The sequence below is a fragment of the Spermophilus citellus genome (assembly GCF_964194105.1).
Source record: "Spermophilus citellus genome assembly, chromosome: 3".
Classification (NCBI taxonomy): Eukaryota; Metazoa; Chordata; class Mammalia; order Rodentia; family Sciuridae; genus Spermophilus; species Spermophilus citellus.
In genome coordinates, this window is record NC_138184.1 from 88725667 (window position 1) to 88746871 (window position 21205).

At 52.8% G+C, this 21205-nt stretch overlaps 1 protein-coding gene across 13 annotated transcripts in view; it reads right to left on the reverse strand.

Moving 5' to 3' along the window:
• The window catches only part of KDM2B (lysine demethylase 2B), a 126651-nt gene that overhangs the window by 71675 nt on the left and 33771 nt on the right, over positions 1-21205 (reverse strand). For all 13 annotated transcript variants that reach the window (XM_081285203.1, XM_081285202.1, XM_081285201.1 and 10 more), the window contains 4 exons: positions 21029-21135; positions 10411-10504; positions 9269-9422; positions 2713-2828 (listed from right to left, as the gene is read on the reverse strand). In XM_081285203.1, coding sequence (XP_081141329.1) covers positions 2713-2828; positions 9269-9422; positions 10411-10504; positions 21029-21135 — 471 coding nt within the window. The remainder of the gene's footprint in view (positions 1-2712; positions 2829-9268; positions 9423-10410; positions 10505-21028; positions 21136-21205) is intronic.

Genomic DNA, 21205 nt, shown 5'->3' on the forward strand with positions numbered 1-21205 from the left:
AGTGACACTGCCAGGTGAGGTCACCTACCATCCAGCCCAGAAAAATTACAACAGTGAGAGCAAAACATGACCTCCTGGAGAATCTCAGGGCTTTCCAGCCGGGATGGGGATCCCCCATCTTCAGCCACAAAGGCAAATTCCTTTTCTAACACAAACCTACATCACAGGCCTTTTAGACTGAGAGTCCTCCGGCCCACCTCCTGCATGTGGTTTCCACAAGCAAAGCCAGGTTTAAGGACTTTTGGAAAAACTACTTTTTATTTATTCATTCCTTTGCGGTGCTGGGGATTGAACCCAGGGCCTTACACATGCTAGGCAAGTGCTCCACCACTGAGCTATATCCCCAGCCCGGGAAAAACTATTTTTAAATGATGATAACCTTCTTAAAGGAGCTCAAGGGGATGCAAAGAATTAAGCTGTAGTGAGCTGACAAGGAGCCCTGGCATTTTATCTGGCTTCCAGGACTCTCTCTGCAGTGCCTTTTGTCTGCCTTGGCTCCTAAGACATAAACAATTGAGCCTTGTAGCCAAGCCCCTCTCCAAAGACCAGAAATCAAAGCAGATTAAAAAGCCTGCCGCTGGTTCCAGCCCAGCCTGTCCCCATCCCCCCATCTGGCAACCTGCTCCAAGGAAACCAGATGGGTGCCCACTCAGAGGACAGGGACAGGGGGTCTTGGGGGAGGGGCCCTGCCACACATCTCAATATGGACACAATATTCCACAAGAGCTAAGCGTGAAGCCTGCCTCCTGCCTTGAGCACCGCCAGTGGGGGAGGGAACTGGCTTCTCTGGGAATGATGGGGCCCAGATCCTCTGGGATACATGCTCAGATTCCCAGGGGAGGGGACGGCTGCCCAGCAAGTTGCCAAAGTCTTTAGAAATTCCAGCCTGACTCTGGCTTTCAGGAATTGCCTGGAAAGTCCTAAGCTTGACCTCCCGCTCTAGATTGTTCTGTTTCTAGCCACACCTGCTGGTATGCTCACAAATTGGCCTGCTCTTCAGGACCAAAGAACAGTTGGCCTGAGCCCCAGACAGCACTGACCCGGACTGTGAGACACTACTCGGGCCTCAACTGTGCCTTCCCCTGGACAGCCCAGAGTAGCACACTCCAGATCAGGGCTGGGCTGGTCTTTCCAGACCAGGACAGGAGGGTAGGGTGGGTTTCAGAGGGGAGAAAGCCCACAAACAAGGGGTTTGCACAGAGTCACAGACCCCAGTGTCTGCAGACCTGGACATCACAGGCAGCAAATATACCAGCTGCAAATGTCCACATGCCCTTGGAGTAAGCATGACTGCCCACCAGGGCTTTGGGTCTTCTCCAGAGAACCTCTGGACCAGGCCCCTCCACATCAGGACTATTGAAGGGGTCCAGTTCACATAGTGGCTAAGACTTTGGCTCAAGGATGTGATTCCATGAAGAAGACCTGGGCCTGAAAAAAAGATCAGGAAGATGGACTTGGCCCAGAGCTGCTCTTTTGTGAGATGCTTCTTTAGGGTCCAGGCACATCAATGCCTCTCTGAGGCCAAAAAGAGGTAACTCCAAGGCAAATCCCAAGAAGAAAGGGTACCATCTACCCACACAATGGAGGGTGCTGAGCCCTAAGAAGGAACGATGCGTTGATACACACAGCAGTGTAGGGTGACCTTGAAAACTCCATGCCAAGTGAGAGCCAGACACAAAAGAACACATATTGTCCAATTCCATTTATAGCCAATGTCCAGAATAGGCAAATCCATACAGAGAGTTGATTGGGGGCTGTTGGAGCAGAATGGGTGGGATGGGGAGTGACAGCTGATGGGTACGAGGTTTCTTTTTAGGGCGATGAAATGTTCTGGAACTAGCGGCGATGGTTACACAACGTTGTAAAGATACTAAAAACCCCGATTTGTGCACTTTGAATGTAGATTTTATGGTTATATGAATTATATCTCAAAAGAAACATTGAAATAGCCATGTTAAAAAGAGAGAGAGAGAGAGAGAGAGAGAGAAAGAAATGGCCCCTCTTTGCCCCAGGGATCCAGTTTCCAACCCTTGGTCTTGTCTCAGATACCTGGGGACACTTGCTCAAGCCCCAGAATGGGGAAAGTGGGTGGTAAGTTCCCAGCCACCAGAGCTCTGTAGGAGAAACTCAAGGAACACAGGACACACATGGACCCTTGGTCCTGGGGCATGGGTTGGGGAGACCCGATATAAGAGAAATTGTCACTGTCAAAGGCAGAGGAAAGCCTTGGCCTCAAAGACCTTGAAATGTCCCCAGTAGGCACTGAGACTAGCTTGGAGAGGGGACCTGGGGGAATTTTCAGGCTTCCTCTCCATCAGATTTCAGGTCCCCAGGGAGAAGGCATAGCCAATAATACCTGAATTTGGACCAGGGTAGACCCTCTTTCCAAGGCCTCCAAACATCAGCAACAATAAGATCCCCCAGCCCCTCACACCCCTTCCTCACAGGAGAAGAAAAGGGCTCAGTTCCTGATATCTTATGCTGTTTTCTCAAGAGACACTTCCTCTTCCACAAGGAGGCTTGGCTGCCTTTTATCTGGAGATGATCAAAAAACTTGAGGGACTCTTTGAGAATACCCTCCCCTCCACCCTGTAAGACTGCAATCCAGGCCTGGCTCAAGACAGGGAATAAGAGGGAAAGGGGAACTGCAGAGGACTTCATAATGGTTGGCACCACCACCACCACCCCCAGGAGAGAAGGAAGCCTCCTTACCCGGGTTCTGTCCTCGATCTCGTAGATCCGCAGCTGCATGGGCACGTTGAAGCTATGCAGGATGTTCCCACCGAAGACCAGGGAGTCTACGGGGGTGTAGACTGCGTGGATCCAACCTGGGGTGCAGAGGGTAAAGGAAGATGAGCCTCCAGTCCCCTGGGGACTCCTCTCCACACAAGGCCTGAGGGAGGGAAAGATGGCACTCAGGAGGGCCTGGGGGTGCCGTGGGTGTGTGCCTAGGGCTGGGAGAATTCCAACACAGAGAGATAGTTGGTGTAGAAAGCCAAGACTCCTGGTTAGCTTAGAGGAACTGGGCTGGCAGCCACAGTGGCCCCTGGCTACTTCTAGTCAGGTGGTAGAAGCTGCAGACCAAGCCCGACCTCAAGGACCTTGAGGGCCAAGTCTTTCTCCTGGGACCCTACTATGGCAGCCAACAGAGAGTCAGGCCCTGTTCCCAGCTTCCACACTGGCTAGGCAGCTGGAAACACCCCTCCCAGGCTGCACATCTGTCCCGAGCCTTTTTCTCATCATTGCCACAAGCACCAAGACAGCTCAGAGCCACAACAAAGGAGTGATATCTTGCCAGAGAGGCAGGACCCAGACACTTTCCTCTGCAGAGTACACCTTGTCATTGAATCCTTCAGGCACGTTTCCAAGTGGCCTCCTTCGCCACACGATGCCTGCTCCCCATCTCAGCTCTGCTTCCACTCGGCCCCCGAGGCTGAGCGGCCTGACAGGTCTCTTTCCTGCAGACTGCAGCTTCAACAGCATGGGCCCTGGCTGTTCATCTCTCTGGGATCCCAGGCCACAGCCCCGCAGTCACCACAGAGAGGATACTGCAATACTCACTTGTGCCAGGCACAGCCTCGAGGCTTTCCAGACCTTTCCCCAGCTCATTAATTCTCCCAGAAGCCTTCTCAAGGACGTGTATTCAACCCGAATACATGAAGAAACCAAGGCACAGAAAAGTCAAGTCACCATGGGGATTTTGAACCCAGGCAGTCAGCCTCTGCTTGATCCCGCTAGGGACAAAGAAAGATGCAGAATTCATCCAACAGCCACCCCTCAGTTCAGGCTGGCCATCCTGCCAAGCGCCTGAGAGACCAACACGGCTCCTGATTGCCAGATAGAGGCAAAGTGAGGGGCTAGAGAGCTTTGCATCGAGTCCAATTCACAGATGCCGAAACTGAGGCTCAGGAGGCCAGCCACTCGCTGAGCAAAGTCGCAGCTAACAAGAGAAGCAGCTCCCTTTTTAGCTGGGAAGTCCCAGGGGACAGGCATGGAAACACACAGGAGAGGCAAAAGGAGAAACACGGTGAGAAATAAGAGACAGAGGCAGAGATAAGGGCAGACAGAGGTAGAACAAGCCCCGGTGGGAGATAGAGGGAGGTCAGTCGGAGGGGAGGGGGCAAGTGGGCAAGGGCAGCAGCCACCCAAGACTCTTCTCCCGTCTATCTGTGTGCCTAATTCTGTTTCCTTTTTGGTTTTGTTCGGTTTGTTTGCTTTTGCAGCGCTGGGAATCAAACCCAGGGCCTCGCACTTCCTAGGCAAGCGCTGTACCACTGAGCTGCACCCCCAAACCCTATGTGCCTAAGTCTTTTACTCAAAGGAAAATGACAGGGAGAGACCCAATCCGCCTCTCCCCACAAGCCCAAGCAGTTGAGTCGCTCCCCTGTGAGCTGTGACATGCCAGCCCTGAGTCATAGGTGGCCACCGCTGCTAGGAGCAGAGCTGCCACCTGGGAAGAGCATAGGGAGGCTAAGACCTCAGCTGGACACTCGGCTGCTGGCCCTTCCTACCAGGGCAGACCTGGTGGTCCTCAGGGGAGAGCAAGGGAAAGATGGTGTAGGAGGCAGCCACCCCCAGGCGCAGTAACAGAGGTTTCCCTTTACCAGCCCCGCTCTGCCTTTCACTCCCAGGCTCCGGCTTGGCCATCAAACACAGCTGATCCATGGGCCAGGTGTGCCACTGCAAGCCACCTGGGCCCTTACACCCTCTGTGCAGAAAGACAAAGGCTGTGCCTCTGAAAGGCCTCGGCCCCCATAGTTCTTCAGTCTCCAACCTCTGCTGCCTGCCAGCTGCTCTTCCTAGTCTCACACTTCCTCCCTTGCCCACCTCCCTCCCTCCACAAAGCCCAACCCAGTGGCCAGTGTTCCAGGCTGCCCCCAGCCCTGATCACCGTGTGACAAGAGCATGCAACTGCCCCCTCTCCTGGCCTCAGTGTCCCTGCCTGACAAGAAGGAGAGCACTCCCTTCCTGGTAGAGAACTCACTGTGTAGGGAACGTGTCACTGATTGTGATGTTCTTGCCAATCACAAGGGTCTGGGAAAGGCTGGCACGCATGGAAATCTGTATTAATCAGCCTCGGACTCTCCCTGTTCTCCTGGCAGGTGGAGCCGCAGACGCACCTGGCTTATATCCATGAGCCCGATGTGTGAGCAAAGAGGGAAACAGACGGGAGTTGCCACTGCAGGAAGGGAGGAGGGAATCTGCACACTCCAACATTTGAGGGATTCTGGAAGCTTCTTCTGACCCCAGGGCTCCCTGGTAGGTCAGGTGGCCTGCCCTGGATTACAGTGGCTGCTGAATCCCTCCCCCGCCTGCTCACATCTGCCTCACTGCCCAAAAGCTGACCTCAGGAAGAACCCAGGAGGAGAAACCACAGCCGTCATGAGCCCCATCCGTGCCCACCCTCCCAACGGCAGCCCGCTCGTGACAATGCTCCAGGAAGTCTGAGAGCAGGTGTCCCGGGCTGGTGGCTGGACAGGGGAGGCTGGCATCTGCCATCGGTTTTCAGTCCAGAGCCATCAGCAATATGATGGCAATAAACAGAGGCTATTCAGGCCAAGTGACAAGGGACAGATGCACTCATGGAAGGAGAGCAGCAATCCACAAAACCCACCGCCAGGCTGATCTCTAGGACCTGAGGGGGCCAAGAAGAGTAGTGAAGGCATAAGGAGTCTCATCCACAATGGATATTTAGGATTCAGAATCAAAAGCCGCCTCCGCACAGCTGCCTCCTCCGGTGGAGGCGCTTCACACAGAGGCCCATGACCCACCGGGGCCCTGGCTTCACTCCTGAGCACTGATGAGCATCCTGTCTGTGTAGGATCAGGCCCTGGGTGGGCCCTGGGGCTGCCAATATGAAGTGAGGACCTCGTAGCTGGTAGCAGGAACCCAAACTGGCACACCACGGACTGTATCAGATCCAGGGACGTGTTTAGTTTGATTCAACTCATGTTACAAAATGGAGAAATTTCATGATACAAGGGGTCGAATGGCTTCTCAGTCACCTATCAACAGTCTTCCTCTCCCAGGCAGCTCTCCAGGACTGTCCAGGAATGAGGCTTGAAGAATGAACAGCCCTGACCACAGCCCCTCAGACACAAGCCAAAAAGTTCAATCACATCTCACAAAAAAATACTGCACCATTTAAAATCTTCCTAACTCATCAGCATCCCATGGGCTTTCAGAGAACTGAAGAGGACTTACTCAAGGACAGATTGGCGGTGGGGGGGGGATTGAGGGTAGCATGAGGTGAGACACTCACCTAAAGTCACACCAGGGGACAGAACACCCAGGTCAGAGGCAGGAAATGCCCAAATTAGATTCTCCAGTAAGGAAAAGCTCGTCTCAAGAGGCTGCTAACCCTTCCTGGAATCCCCAAGGCTCCCTCTCCACTCGAAGCCACAAGCAACTACCCCAAATCTCAGATGTGGGTGTGTCATGGCTCACAGGGTGTGGACACCAGAGAAAACCTGAAGTTCCCAGAGGAACCAAAGCATTCGTCTATGTCCTGTGGGTCTTTTGGTTTTCACTGGTTGGCAACAGAATGAGAAAACTAAAGATGGCATAGATTTTCATTCGCACAAAACTACCAGAATTAAAGTGCCATCCCTTATTCTCTAGTTTCTTCCTGTCGTCCGTGCTCATCCGTACCTTCTGCATCTACACTTTCAACCAACAGCAGATCAAAAATATCCAAACAAATTGCATCTGTACTGAATGTACACAGACAAGGCTTTCCTTGTCATTATCCCTTAAACAATACCGCATAGCAACTGTTGGCACAGCGTTGACCCTGCTCTGGGTACCATCAGTCATCTGGAGACAGAGCTTGGTATCCACCGAGGGTACTGGAACCAACCACCAGGAATGTCAAGGTGGGGCTGCATGTCACCTGCTTTACTGCAGGAATGGTCATGAAACAGCAGGATTACATGAGGAGTTTTTTTGCTCTCATGTAATTGGTTTTGTTGGGTTTTGCAGTGCTGGGGATTGTGCGCTCTAGACAGGTGCTCTACCACGGAACTACAGCCCTTGTGTTTTTAACTCATGTCCACCTTTAGCAAAATTGTAATTCTATATCAGATCCCAAGTTTTGTTTTTTTTAATTCATTGGTCCAACAAATGATGCCTGGGAACCACCGATTTATGTTGTCACCTCCCCTCCCATACCACCATCAGGAGGCAGGTGATAAATTCCAATGGTCTCTTATCTTCACTTTCTTTCTTCTTCTTCTTTTTTTTTTTTTTTTTTTTTTGTACCAGAGATTGAACTCAAGGGTGCTTGACCAATGAACTACATCCTCAGCTCTTTTTATTTATTTATTTTTATTTCTGAGACAAAGTCTCACTAAATTGCTTACGGCCTTGCTAAGTCTTTGCTGGGGTGTAACCCCTGCTTGCTGGGGTTCAAATCCACATCTCTTCCAGCCCTCAAGACAGTTATATACCTTCTGTGGATGTGATGCTGCTTCCTAGGACCCTCCCCAACAAGTGGAAGTCACCAGTCAACAGAATGACCAGCCCTCTCCCAGTTCTGCACAGGGCCCAGAGCTGAGGGAACAGGGATGGGAGGGATCTCGAGGGTCCCAGAGTTCAGTCCCAGGACTCCACTCCCTCTGTAGAGATGCAATAGTTGAGGCACAGAGATAGGAAAGTCACGGAGGGTGACCAGGGCTGTGAGTGTCCCCCCACACACACCCCACAACACCTGCGTGGGCTGGAGCACACTCCAGGACCCACCTCCTGCCCAAGGCTCCACGCCACTCTGCAGGGTCCACATACCTGCTGCCCACCAAGTGCTATCCCTTCTGTTTCAAGCAGGGGCCTGGGGCCACGGTGACAGAGTCACCCCCACTGAACCCTGCCACCCCCAATTCCCACATTTTCCTAATAGGGCAGTCTCTACCTTCCGCCCAATCTGCTAGAAGAGCTCTGATGTGCAGGCCCTTCCTCCACTGTGAGAACTACTGCCACAACCACGGCCCTCCTGCTGCACGGCCAGACCCAAGGTCAATGCTCAGCAACCTAAGTGTAGCCAGCTTGTCCATGCAATGGATCTCCATGGTCTCAAGGATACCCTTATCCTCTGGTACACGCTTTCACCCAGTGGCAGTTCCCCTAATCTCCGTGAGACACCAATAGCTAGTTTCTACTTGTATATCTTCAATGGCGGGGACCTCACTACCTACCCACAGAGCAAGTCATCCCAGCACCACTCAGCTATACCTTCTTCCAGGAGACAATCCTTCACCTGGCTAACTATAGTTACCACACATCTGTTTCTCAGGTTAAAAAAAAAAAAAAAAAAATCCCTCCTTCTCATTTTACCTGATGTGGTTTCTAGATTCCAAAGTATAATGACCAAGAGGTACACAACCTCCCACATGTGGCCTGACTCCTTCACTCTATGCATGGTTGGACTGTAACCTATCTCAACCTGGATAGAATGCTTGTGTTGGGGCTGGGGATGTGGCTCAAGCGGTAGCGCGCTCGCCTGGCATGCGTGCGGCCCGGGTTCGATCCTCAGCACCACATACAAACAAGGATGTTGTGTCCGCCGAAAACGAAAAAAAAAATGTTGAAATTCTCTCTCTCTCTCTCTCTCAAAAAAAAAAAAAAAAAAAAAGAATGCTTGTGTTAATGCAGCCCAAGACCTAGAACATGACTTCAGTCTTCAGCCACATCCACTAGTGACTCAGCCTATAATGAGCCAAAAGCCTTCAGTGCATCTCCAAACAACGGCAGGCAGGTAGATCTCAGCTTACTCAGTCCTCACAACCACCCTGAAGCCCTACTCCCATTCCACAGATGGGAGCAGAGGCATAGAAAGGCAGTCACAGCTCATAAGCAACACAGCCACAATTTCAACTGACACTATTCACTGCCCTTCCCCAGAGCTTGCATCCCAAATCTCTGGGGTGCACCCACCACGGCACCTAAAGGGTCGCTGTCATCATCTCACACAGAAATCTCCCGAGGAAGTCCCAGGGAAGACATGAAGAGTTCCCCCAAGGGGGGGCCTGAGGCCTTCTCAAGGACAGACATTCTAGCCCACAGGCACAGACATGTAAGTTACATCTTTCCCTGCACCTGAAGCCCACTACCCTCGGGGACTACACGCTACACAGCCAATCAAACCCGCCAGGCTCGGACAAGCCCTCCCTCGGCCTCAAACCCCGTTGAGGCCACTGGGCTGCAGAACGTGGCTCTGAAAGCTGGGGGAGCTAGTGGCAGACCAGAGCCCAGGGCCAGCCACGCCAGAACCTACCGGAAGGGATGAAAAACGTGTAGCCTTGCTTCAGCTCAATTCTTTGGCATCGTTCCACACGGTCTCCCAGGAAGATGTCGCTCTGTTTGCCTGACAGCACCCACTCCTCATACAGCGCCAAGTTGTGCAGGGTTGGTGGGATCAGCCAAAAGATCTTGGGAGGAAAAGATGTCATCAGCCAGTCTCCGATTTTTTCCAGGCCCTGACACAATCCAGGCAGCCTCACCTGCCTGGGGGGGAGGGGAGGGCGGGCAAGGAGGGGAGAGGCTTCATCCCCCAAGCCCCTGGGTCCCCTCCAAGATCAGGTCTAAAGGGCCTCTGAGGAAGCAGGGAGGACTCAGATCAGCTTTAGGGCATCTCCATTCCAGCTGAAATGCCAGGAGAGGAATACTGTCTATGCTGAGGGTGTAGGGGCACAACCTCTTGAGCCACAGAGAATGGGAGGTGGGGGAAGAGAGAGGAAGGGAATTTCCTAAGTTGTATGATAAAATGGCCCAATAAATAAACCCAGCTTGCTCTCACTTTGGAGGAGAAAAAAACATCTGGAATCAAGTGGGTTGACTTCCTCCCAGACTCTCTTCCAACATGTTCTCTCAAAACAAATGCACATGCTGACCCAGACGAGCAGGGAGGCACACGGGCATTCTCCAGAGGCACCCACGTCCGTGCAGGGACACCTACATCCGCACATGGACACCTATATCCGCGCTTGGACACACACACAGAAGAGACCCATTGGGAGCACCCTGAACGCACACCCCCCTTCCTGCTCAGGGGGTGTAAAGCATTTTTGGAGGCAGGTGCTGCTGGCACTAGACTCTGAAGTTGAAAGATCCCTGGGCTGGAGCTTATTGGAAGTCAAGCTCAGCTCCAAACTGGCCGAAGGTGCTCAGGACACTGAACTGGGCAAGTGGGAGGGAATGGATAACCGGACATTATGCCAAACAGCTGGTAGCATTGACCTTGCCCTCCAGAAGGAGGCAGAGAGTCCAGATGGTCCTAGGAGATGGAGTGGCCCTGAAAGTACTCACGGGGCAGGGCTGGCTAGAGGAAAGGTGCAAAAGGAAGGGGACAGGTAAGTGAGCCCTCTGTGCTCAAAGAGTGAGAGACACACAGACAATTGGAGAATCATCAGAACTCACCTTCCCACCCCGGAAAACATGGTACCACACAGAAGTGCCTCCAAAGTCGATGTGGAAATCAGTGAAACAGCCCTTCACGCTCATCAGACAATACCTGCAGCACAGAAGCGGGGAGGGGACAGAAGTTTAATGCAGTCGCAGGAGGTGGGCATCCCTTCAGAGCTGTCTGACCTGGTGCCTTTTATAAATGCTGATGCTGGGAAATTTCCTTTCCTTTTTTTAAAATTCAAATCTACATGGGAGTTCCCCCAGGGGGGATGCCCCTGTGATCAGGTGACAAACCTCAATCATAGGCCACCAAACCCCCAAGATTGGGGATGGCATTATTTTTTTAAAGGGGGGGTGGTACTGGGGATTGAACTCAGGGGCACTCGACCACAGAGCTACATCCCCAGCACTTTCTTGTAATTATACTTAGAGACAGGGTCTCACTGAATTGCTTAGCACCTCGCCGTTGCTGAAGCTGGATTTGAATTCATGATCCTCCTGCCTCAGCCTCCTGAGCTGCTGGAATTACAGGCATGCGCCATGGCACCCAGCTGGGGATGACATTTTTGTTGTCAGATTTCTGAGAGTGGTGGCTACCCATAGACCCCTTCATTGTCAGTGTCCACCTCTGCCCCACCCCCAACCAACTACGAGGCTTTCTCTCTGCTCCTTCACAGCTCTGATACCCACAGTTCTCCCAATCTGCCAGCGCCACCCCCCCGTAGCAGCTGGGCCCCCTGGAATTCAGTTGTAAACCACCTGCATAACTTGCCAATTACTAGTTCCCATTCATCTCACTCACTCAACCAGTGGGCCAGCCCCGAGTGAGACAGGGCACTGAGAGAAATGAACAAGAATGCATAAGACCCTGTGGATGGAGCAAGGCACAGGGACAGCGACGTGGCAAGAGGATCTGCAACTCTAGTAAGCAACGCAGCTAGAAGCCAAGAGGGACAGGCCATGAAGGCCCACACATTGTGATACCACCTATGAAATGTCCTAAGTAGGCAAATCCACAGAGGCAGCAGATAGATGGGTGGGGGGCCAGGGGCTGGGATGGGTGGAATGGGGAACAACGCTAATGAGTGCAGGAGTTCACACTGGTTCTAAAATCGATTGTGGTTGCACAACTCTGTGAACACACTGAAACCACTGGACAGCACACTTTTCACGGGTGAATGGTATGGGAATTTTATCTCAATAAAGCCTTTTAGAAAAAAAAAGAAAGTGAAGAGATTTAACAGAAGCCCCTGGGGGTGTTGACTAGGCAGGGAGGGGGAGAGGAGCTGGACCTCGAGGCTGGGGTAGAGGGTGTATGCTGGGGGGAAGAAGGACCGCCAGAGGCTTCCCTCCCTCCCGAGCCCCAGGGAGAGCCAGAGTCCACCCTTCCTGACAGGATCACACCAGTACCTTCTCCTCTGCCATCATGCTGCCTTCCTAGGGGTGGGCAGAGCTTGAGGAGGGGGCACAGAGCAGGCTTCCAAGTCCAGGCCTGGAGGACAACAGTGCCAGGGCCCCCCACCACCACTCACCCCTTCCCACAAGCGCCCTGGATGGCACAGATGGGGGAAGCCTCCCCTCCGCTCATGCCCATGCACCTTGGCACCTCCAGAGGCCCGCGCACACGCTTACCCCACTGACCTCTTTTCCCTGCTGCACTTTGCTTTTCATGGTTTGGGGATGAGGGGAGGAATGGGGCGGGGACGGGCTGGGAGGAGCCAGCAGCAAGCACGAGTGGAGAGAATGGGGGGCATGGGGCTGGGCTGGTTAGCAGGCGGCAGGGCTGGGCCCCTCCTGCTGGCTGCCTTGTGCACCTTGCGTTCAGGTGGACCTGGGGCTCAGCAGTATGCAGGCGGCGTGCCCGAGTCCCTCCTCCGGATAGGCTGGAAGGAGCCTTAACCATGTGTCTGCAGGAGGCTGACAAATCAGAAGGCCTTCCCGTACATCAGAGCCCCGCTGCCTAGCAACCCCATCAGAGGGGTGTAGTTGACAGCCCAGGACGCAGGCTGTCACGAAGCTGGCACTAGGGCTGCTGAAGTCCTCACTCTGGGTTCCACGCCCTCCCGCCTGTCCGCCCTGGGCCAGGCATGTCCCCAGACTGAAGGCCTCTGAGAGCCTCTTCTCTCCAAGGAATGGGGGGGGTCCTGAAGCCCTCACTCACCCCACCCCCACGGACACCACCGGCCTCTTCTAAGCACCACTTCAAAATATTAGTCCTCATTTCCCTAAAACCACCTCTTCATCTAGGTTTGGTTTTTCCTTTTCTTTTTTTAATCTAACCTTGGTTTCCACCCCCTCCAGGCCTCAGCTGAACACAGTTTAGAGAAAACAATTTAAGTGTGTGCAGGGTGGAGCCGGGGAACCTTCGAGCTGCCTTCAGACTGCAGCTAGAACCCACCAGAGGTGCCCACAGCATAGGACAGGAAGGGTGCTTGGCTCCCCAGCTCCGTGCCCCATGACTGCCTGGCCCAAAATCCTCACCCAGACTCAGCTCAACCTCGGCCCCCAGCCCTAACCTCCAAAGCACGTGGAAAATGGGGATTCCTGACTGCTGTGTACAGGGAAAGTTATCCAAGTTGAGTCTGTGTCCAATCTGCCTTCAGGGTCACCCTCCAGCATCAGCGGAGGCCCCTTGGGGCCAGGGGAGGCCACTTCCAGACCAGCTTCTCCTGAAGTGGCCCCTCCTCCCGATGTCCCTCATTTCCTGGCAGCCAGCCCTAGGCTGCCCCTCCCACCCTGTGACTGCGAGCCTTAGAACAGCCAGAGTGGCTGTGACAGGGTGGTTTTGCCCTGGACCCTACAGGCCACCCCAGACTCCCGCCTGCACCGACTTGGGGCTCCCCGCTCGCTCCTGCTCGCTCTGGCGTGACGCCTTTGCACTGACCTCTACAGCTTCCTCTTCCCAAGCACACCGCAGTCACATGGGCACCCCGGCTTGGTGCCACGGCCGCTGAGCTCTCCCCGCCGCCCGCCGCCCGCCCGCCAGCCCAGCTTCCGCAACAGTCTCCGGGGCCCTCTGCCCGGACAACCTCCCACCCGAAAGCCCCTGCCCAGGTGGCTTCCGTGCAGGATGGCACCCAAGTTGGCGACTGAAAATCGGGAGCCCCCCTCCAGCTGAGCCCTTGAGGGGTTCCCGCCCTCCAAGGCCCGAGGTGGCGGGGAGGAACGAGGAAGGAGGGGGCGCTGCACCTGCAGCAGCAACTTCGGGGTGCGCTGCCTGGGGCTGCGCGGGCGGGCCGCCTCACCCAGCCCTTTCCCCTCCAACTTAAAGAAACTCCCCCGGGGTGGCCCAGCCGCTGTCCCCTCGGGCAAAGGTCTGGCGGGGAGGGCCCTGGAAAGCTGTCACCGGGTGGCGGGCTGGAGGCTCCGCGCGGGCGCGAACGCACACACTCCACACTTGCACCCGCCCCGGGAGACACAAAGAGCAGCTCCGCGACGCCGGCCGCGCAGCCCGCGGGCTGGAGGCCACCCACACCCCGCCCGGAGCGCCACAAAAGAGCGGGCGTAGCGCAGGGACGCCCGCCCGGCCCGCCCGGCGCGCCCGCGGTTACCCTCGGCGGCGGCGGCGCGGCTCCCGGGCGTCCCCTTCGGCGGCGGAGGCTCGACGCGCGCCCGGCCCCGGCGGCGACGGGAGCCGAGCCCCCTCCACGGCGCTGCCAGGCCCCGGCCGAGGACGCTGGGGCCCTCGCGCGCCGCCTTCCTTCCTCGGGGAGCCGGGCGCAGCCTGCGCTCATCCCCGCGCTGAAACTGAACACCCGCGCGGCGCGGCCGCCGCCAGGGAGGCGGAGGGAGGCCGCGGCGGCGACGGGGAAGCGCACCCGGCCAGCGCCTAGGGACGCCGCCGCCGCCCACGGCCGCCCCCTGGCCCGGGCTGGGCGGCGGCACGAGGTTAGCTCTCCGGGCAGCCGCTTGGCCTGGGTTTTCCCGGAGTGTAGACGCCACCCTGCTGCTGGGGTGACGACCAGCAAAGCAACCTTATTTAAATGTACACCTCCAGGCACAGCTGAAGGAAGCAGTGCTAGGGGATCAAGGAGTGTCAGATCCAGAGCAGCAGCCAAGAAAGGAAGGATGAGGCTCTGACCCTTAAGAGAATAAGAGACTCTAAGAGGCTAAGAGCTGTGTGACCTAGAGCAGCTTACTTTCCTTCTCTGAGCCATTTCCTGATCCTTCTAACATGTAACGAGGTGACCTGAATGAAGTTCATCTGTGCATTCTATGAGACTCCCCTTACGTGACCCCTTAGCTTGTAACTCTACAGAATTATGCAAATTGTGACAAATACCCATTAACTGGAATCCAAACTTCACAACAACTGTATGAGGTCATTCCTAGGGCCCCCATCTTTCAGAAGCGGAGGATAATAGGTAGTTTCTCATCTTGGTCATTGAGATTGTTAGGTGGTAAGGCTTACCTGTCACCGGTGTTGGGGTCTGTCACGCCTTCTGCCTCGCAAATCCCAACTCTAACAGTGTAGAAGATGCAGTCGAACCTCAACCACTGGCTTCCCGCTGAAGGAGGTGATCCAACTCAAATCACAAGTCCCACCCTACAGGTCACCAGGGTCACTGCCCTCCCACCCTGTCCCCACACCCTTCCCCTGAACCACAAGGAGGCAGGAGACAGTCTTCTGCAGGGGCAGGAACCAAGCTTCTCCATTCTTTGGCCAAACACCATTCGCTGGGGCTCCCCAGCAATATTAATAGGTTCCAATTATATAATCGGTAATAATAACACAGTTATTAACACACATGATCTCATTTCATTTTGGGGATGCAAATACTGAAGCCATTTCAAAGTGGTCAATGACCTGGTCAGGGAGCTGCTTCCTGGTGATGTTAATGGCCAATTCCACTTTTAATACATGACAGTGTGCTCTGCCCATGAGGTTAGACTATCAACTCTCTGTAACTGGTTGGATTTTCTTAGCAGGTATATGTTTTGCCTATTTAAAAGAAAAATTAACAACTCTGAGAAATGGTCTCCATCTTGGATTTGGGCAAGGTATCCTTCAGCAAGAATTTTGTCACACTTATGAAATGGATGTGGGGTTAAATAAGTCAACAGAGGAGACCACCCTAACAGCTGGACCATGCTGTCCACGTGAAAGATTTATCTTTTAGAGTCACAAAAGCCTCAGCTCCTTGCTGGCAGGGACCATATCTGGTTCCTCTGTGTAAGTGCAGCACCCAGCAACAACCCTATCATTATTCTAATCAGCTGTGCAACCTCAGACAGCCTTCCCCTTTCAGAAACTTGGTATCCCCATCTGTAGAACTAGTCAAGAGCCTCTAACTGGTGGCCTCAAGGGTCACACCAGGATGTATTAGCTTTGGTGAGCAATGCTTTTGCAAAAAAAGAATTTCTAAAGGCCTGCCTCTCTGGTTATCCACAAGCCCCACCAGTCTCTATTGTATTACACTCACCTGCTACGTTATCTGCACTGAACCATTATGAACTTCAGTTTCTTTATCTGCAAAATAAGGATACTACATCTACCAACAGGATTGCTGAGATAGTCACACCAGCGTCTAACACAGAATGTTGGTGCACACCTATCTGGACAGAGAATGGTAGAGAGGTAGGAAAAAGAAACCAGGAATCCAAAGGCCTGGGGTCTGGCCCACAACTTCCTCCCTATTTGACACTGGCAGCCTCGTAAGCCAGTTTCCCTGCCTGATGGGACACAGGGGTGACGATTTATGAAGCCAGCAAATGCAGATGATGAGAGGCGGTCTTGGAGTTAAAAAGTGAATGTGGTTGTGGAGAAAAGCTCTATACCGACCTGAGGGAGGGAAGACTAACAACAGAGGGTGCCAGGGTCCAACAGGCCACAGGGGCAAACATTCTGTCCCACGTGGGGACGGCACTCCACACTTCACATCCACTCCCACATCAAGGCAGGGAGGCAGGATAGGGATGACACAACCCCCACTTTGCAGAAGGTAAAACTGAGTCTCTGAATAAAAGATGAAAGATTTGCAGGGTCCGGAGAATGGCTGAAGCAGAATGGCTCATGCCTGTAATCCCAGACCAGAGAATGGCAAAAGCAGCCCCTGCAAGTTGCTCAACCCAATGCCCATTTTCATCCTTTCAGCTTCTCACCCATATAGTCCCCCCCAGTTTTTCCTACCACCCCCATAAAGTAAAGAAAAAAGGAGAGGTTTGCATTTAACTCTCAAACATATGCGCCAAACATATGCTTTAAGTGAAGTCCCCTTTCGGCTGGGCTTCTGAGTTCTTTCGCTGCTTCTTGGCCCACAGCATATCTTCATTCCACCAGCAAACCTCATTTCTGCAAACCCTGGTGTTACAGGAGCAGCAGAGAAGGGAGGAGACTCCTTAATACCTTTCTGGAATGTATTACAATGCCCAGTCCTTCTTAGTGAAAAAGGTACACCTATGTCATAAGGGATTGTGAAGGCTTTGAAATGTGTCCACACATTCTTCGAGGCTCCTCTCTTCAAGAGGTAGAACCAAATTCCTACCCCCTTGAGTATGGGCCAGACTAATTAACAGAAGACAGCACAAGCAAACAGGATGTGACTTTCAAAATTAGGTCATGAAAAGCACTGTATCCCCCTCCTTGGTCTTTCTTGAACCACTCATTCTGGGGAAATAGCTGTCAGTCACAAGGATGTTCAAGTGAACCTGTGCAGAGATCCATGTAGCAAAAAACTGAGGCCTCCTGCCAACAGCCATGTAAATGCCCATCTTGGAAGTGAATCCTTCAATCTCCCCATTAAGCCTTTAAATAAATGCAACCCAGGCGCAAGACTTTTTGTTTTTGTTTTTGCAGTACTGGGCAATTGAATCTAGTGGAGTTCTATCCTGAGCCATGCCCAGCTCTTTGAATTTTGAGACAGAGTCTTGCTAAATTGCTAAGGCTGGCCTCAAAATTGTGATCCTCCTGCCTCAGCCTCCAGAATAAACTGGGATTACAGGGTGCTCCACTATGCCCATCAGACCTAAGTCTTGACACAGATCATAAGAGACCCTGGGCCAAATTTATCCTACTAAGTTACTTTCAGATTTCTGATCTATAATTGTTTTAAGCTGCTAAATTTTTTTTTAGCTGTGAAGTTTTAGGGTCATGGTTATGTATCAATAAAGAGCTAAAGCAGCTGAGCACCGTGGCTCATGCTTGTAATCCCAGACACTAGGAGGCAGAAGGATTACAGGCTCCAGGCCAGCCTGGGCAACTTAATGAGACCCTGTCTCAAAATAAAAAATAAAAAGGGCTGGGGATGTGGCTCAGTGATTAAGTGTCCCTGAGTTCAATCCCCAATACCACCAAAACAAACAAACAACAAACAAAAATAATGCAAGGATAGTACCAAATAATTGTCAATTGCTTAGACATAAAAGGAATTTCAAGACAAACAATCATACACAATTCAAAGCATTTCTATAGGGTACAGATGGAGATAGAGGAAATGCCAAGATGCAGATCAACTGGATCACCACCCATCATTCTTTTTCCCCTTCATCCTGCTTTATGTTTTTGTTCTTGTTTGTTTGTTTGTTTGTTTGTTGCACTGTGGAATGAATCCAGGGGTACTTTACCACTGAGCCACATCCCTAGCCCTTTTAATTTTTTTTTTAATTTTGAGACGGGGTCTCACTAAGTTGCTTAGGGCCTCACTAATTGCCCAAGCTGAACTTGAACTTGTGATCCTCTTGCCGCAGACTTCTAAATAGCTGGTACAGGTGTGCACCCGCCTGCCCTGCCTGCTTTAGGTCTCTTTGAGACACTTAGCAACAAATTATTCCCCAGCTCTGAATACCCTGAACACCCTCTGTGAGAAAGAGGACTTGACTCTATTCATTGTGATCTATCAACCACTTAGAGAAGTGTCTGGCACCATAACATACATTAGCATACTCTTTACAAACCCTTTGTCTCCCAAGGTTGCAAGTATTCCCAAAACCTGCTGAAATTCCTAAAGCACCCCCAGACCACAAGTGAACAGCATAAATCCTGGAGCCAGGGCGCAAGCAGCAGTGCCTCGCACTCCCCCTCCGCGCCCGCAAACCTTTGATTCAGGAGGACCAGCAGCTGTCTCTGCTCCACGGGCGCCTCCAGCAAGGAAGCTCTGCGATTTCCAGAAACAATGTCATTTTAATTAAATTCCACAGAACCATTCCACGGTCCCAGAGGACTTTATCGTGGTAGGATTTTTACCTTGCTTATGAACATCTGAAATCAGCATTCTTTTCAGCCAAACAAATGGATTATTTCCAAGGTGACAATTTCCTTCCTAACAAGGTTCAAATCCTGTAACAAGTTTCCGTGGCTGCTGACAGAGTTTGGAAATCTATTTGCTACACCATGCCTCAAAGATGTGTGGTCCTAGCAAACTGTGAGCCCGTTTTTTTTTTTTTTTTTTTTTTTTTGGTCCTTAGAGAAGGATTTTTTGATCATTAGAGAGGATTCGAAATGTGTTTATAGAGCTTGCTATTTAAAGGAGTCTCAGGAAGGTAATGCAGACCTTAACTGATATCTACATCCCCCAGTGCTATCTATTTTACTTCCTAAATACATGTCCAAGTGTCCTCTCCTTTCTTCTCTCCCCTGCCCGATCCTTGTCTATCTAGGCCAAACAGTGGCCTCCTCCCATCTGCTTGGCCCCGCCCACTTCAATCTACATAGAGGAGGATTTGCAGAATAAAATCCTGAACACATCCTGCCCACTTAGAACCTCAGAGGTTTCTGAGTCTTTTGGGGGGAAATTGGGGCATCAGGCTCTATTCAGTCTGGCTCTTTACAAACCCTTTATCTCTGGAGGTTGCAAATACTCCCAAAACCCTGCTCCCATATCCACAGCTGTCCCCTTGTCCCTCCCAAACCATCCCAGCTCCTCTGTACCCAGCCAGAAAACCCCTCAGTCGTCATCATCTAAGGAGCCCCCTAAACCCTTTAGAACCCAGTGCAGAATTCCTTGCCTGACCTCCCTGACCAGGTAGTCCCCTGGTGCCAGTGCCAATGTGTCCCTTTGCCTGGTGGCTTCATCCCAAATGCAAGCATCCAAGTGTTGTCTCTCGTTACAGGATTAACATCTGTCTCCCCATAAACTACACTTCATGTGGGCAGAGGCCTCATGAGCCCCCCACCCACACACAGTGTCCCCAGTGCCCAGCACCAGTCAGAGGCTCAGTACATGGTTGCTGAATGAATCAATCAAATGATTGATTCCCTTCCTCCATCCCTCCCCCTCCTCCCACTGCCACCATCCCCTAAAGCCCAGGTTAGCCTCTCCTCCTGAGGACTTCAGCCCAGATTCCTCCTTCCCTATCCTCCTCCCAAAAATCTGCTTCCGGAGGCCCAGGATCAGAGCCGCAGGGTAGTAGCCTGGTGCTACACGGCACTTTCTCCACAGGGTGGGGCCCTTAGTTTTTTTTCCCTCTATTTCCCCTCCCAGGGGCTCTAGCTGCAGTCAGAAAAAAACAGAATTGGAAACAAACTCTGCTACTCTTCCTCCCCGCCTCGAGCCAGGTCTCTCTCATGGATGCAACTCTGTCCAAGTGATGTATAGAGCTTCAGCCTGAAGGGGGAGGAGAAATGTCTAGGAAGCAATTAGAGAAGGGGGTGGAGGGGGTTTGCTGAAAGCAAAACCTTTAGAAGCCCAGGACCAATTGGCCTCCCCTAGGAAGCCTGGCACGCACTCTGCATTCAAGACACAGCACTGAATGGAAGGCGGAGGGATGGAAAGTTCACAGCCTGTAAGCTCTGAGGGTATTGCTGGCAGCAGGGAGAGCAGCTCTTCTAGGAAGCACAGAGCACCAGCTCTGGCTGCGACAGCCAGCAAATCCTTCCCCTTTAAGGGATGGAAACAGAGGGCCTGAGCTGGTGGAAATCCCAAAGGTGACTTCTGCCCAGAGATCCATTTATCAAGTCCCTGTACATGGAGAGGCCCAGAGGTGCCGCTGCTGGGGTTGAACATCAATCACAGGCTATGCCGCTGGTCATGCTGTGTCTAGCAAGGTCTCTGCTATTGACCAGGGTCACCTTCCCTGCCCTGCACCAACCCTCTGCTAGGAGGACACCCTCTAAGACACTTCTGGTGAATAAGATGACTCCAAGTTCTGCTCAGGAAAGGTTCTTCTGGGTCAGAGATCCCAGGTCTCAACGCCAAGGAAAAGAGAAACACTAGACCCCCCTCCCCTGCTCTGGCCTCAAACAGTGTCCACTGTGGACAGGTCCCCCTTAAAACGCCAATTCCCAGGACACGCTGTCACAATGGAGGGAGTAGACCAAGCTTTGCACAAATGCGCACACACACACACACACACACACACACAGGTGTACATGGAATCTTGGCCCATGGCTCCTCCTTCTCAGATCATTTCCTCCCCATGGGAGCTGTGGGGAGGCCCGAGGGCCAGCTGGTTGGAAAGCCTGCCCAGTGCAGGAATCAGAGCCCTGCGTTTCAGAGAAGCAAGATGCCAACCTGCCCAAACCAAGGCCCACACCCTTCTTGTCCCAACTGTGGCCCAGCCCAGGCCCTTCAGCTCTGAAGGAGGTCAGTTGCAAAGTGACACTCAAATTCATGTGGACAGCCAGGCAGACCCCTGCTGGCCTCCCCAAGCTGGGGGCCACCCCTTCTTTTCCCCACCAACCAGGCCGTCTTACTTCTTTACTTTCGGGTACTTCATCTCTGCGATGGCGTTGGTAGCTTCTGTCTGCTTCTCCTTCAGATGCTGGGGCCACATATTGTCCACCCAGTCCACCAGGTCCACCTGAAACCCAGGCCACTCAGTGTTCCTGGCCCCACTACCAGGTCAGAAGCAAATGCCCCCTCTGCTCCAG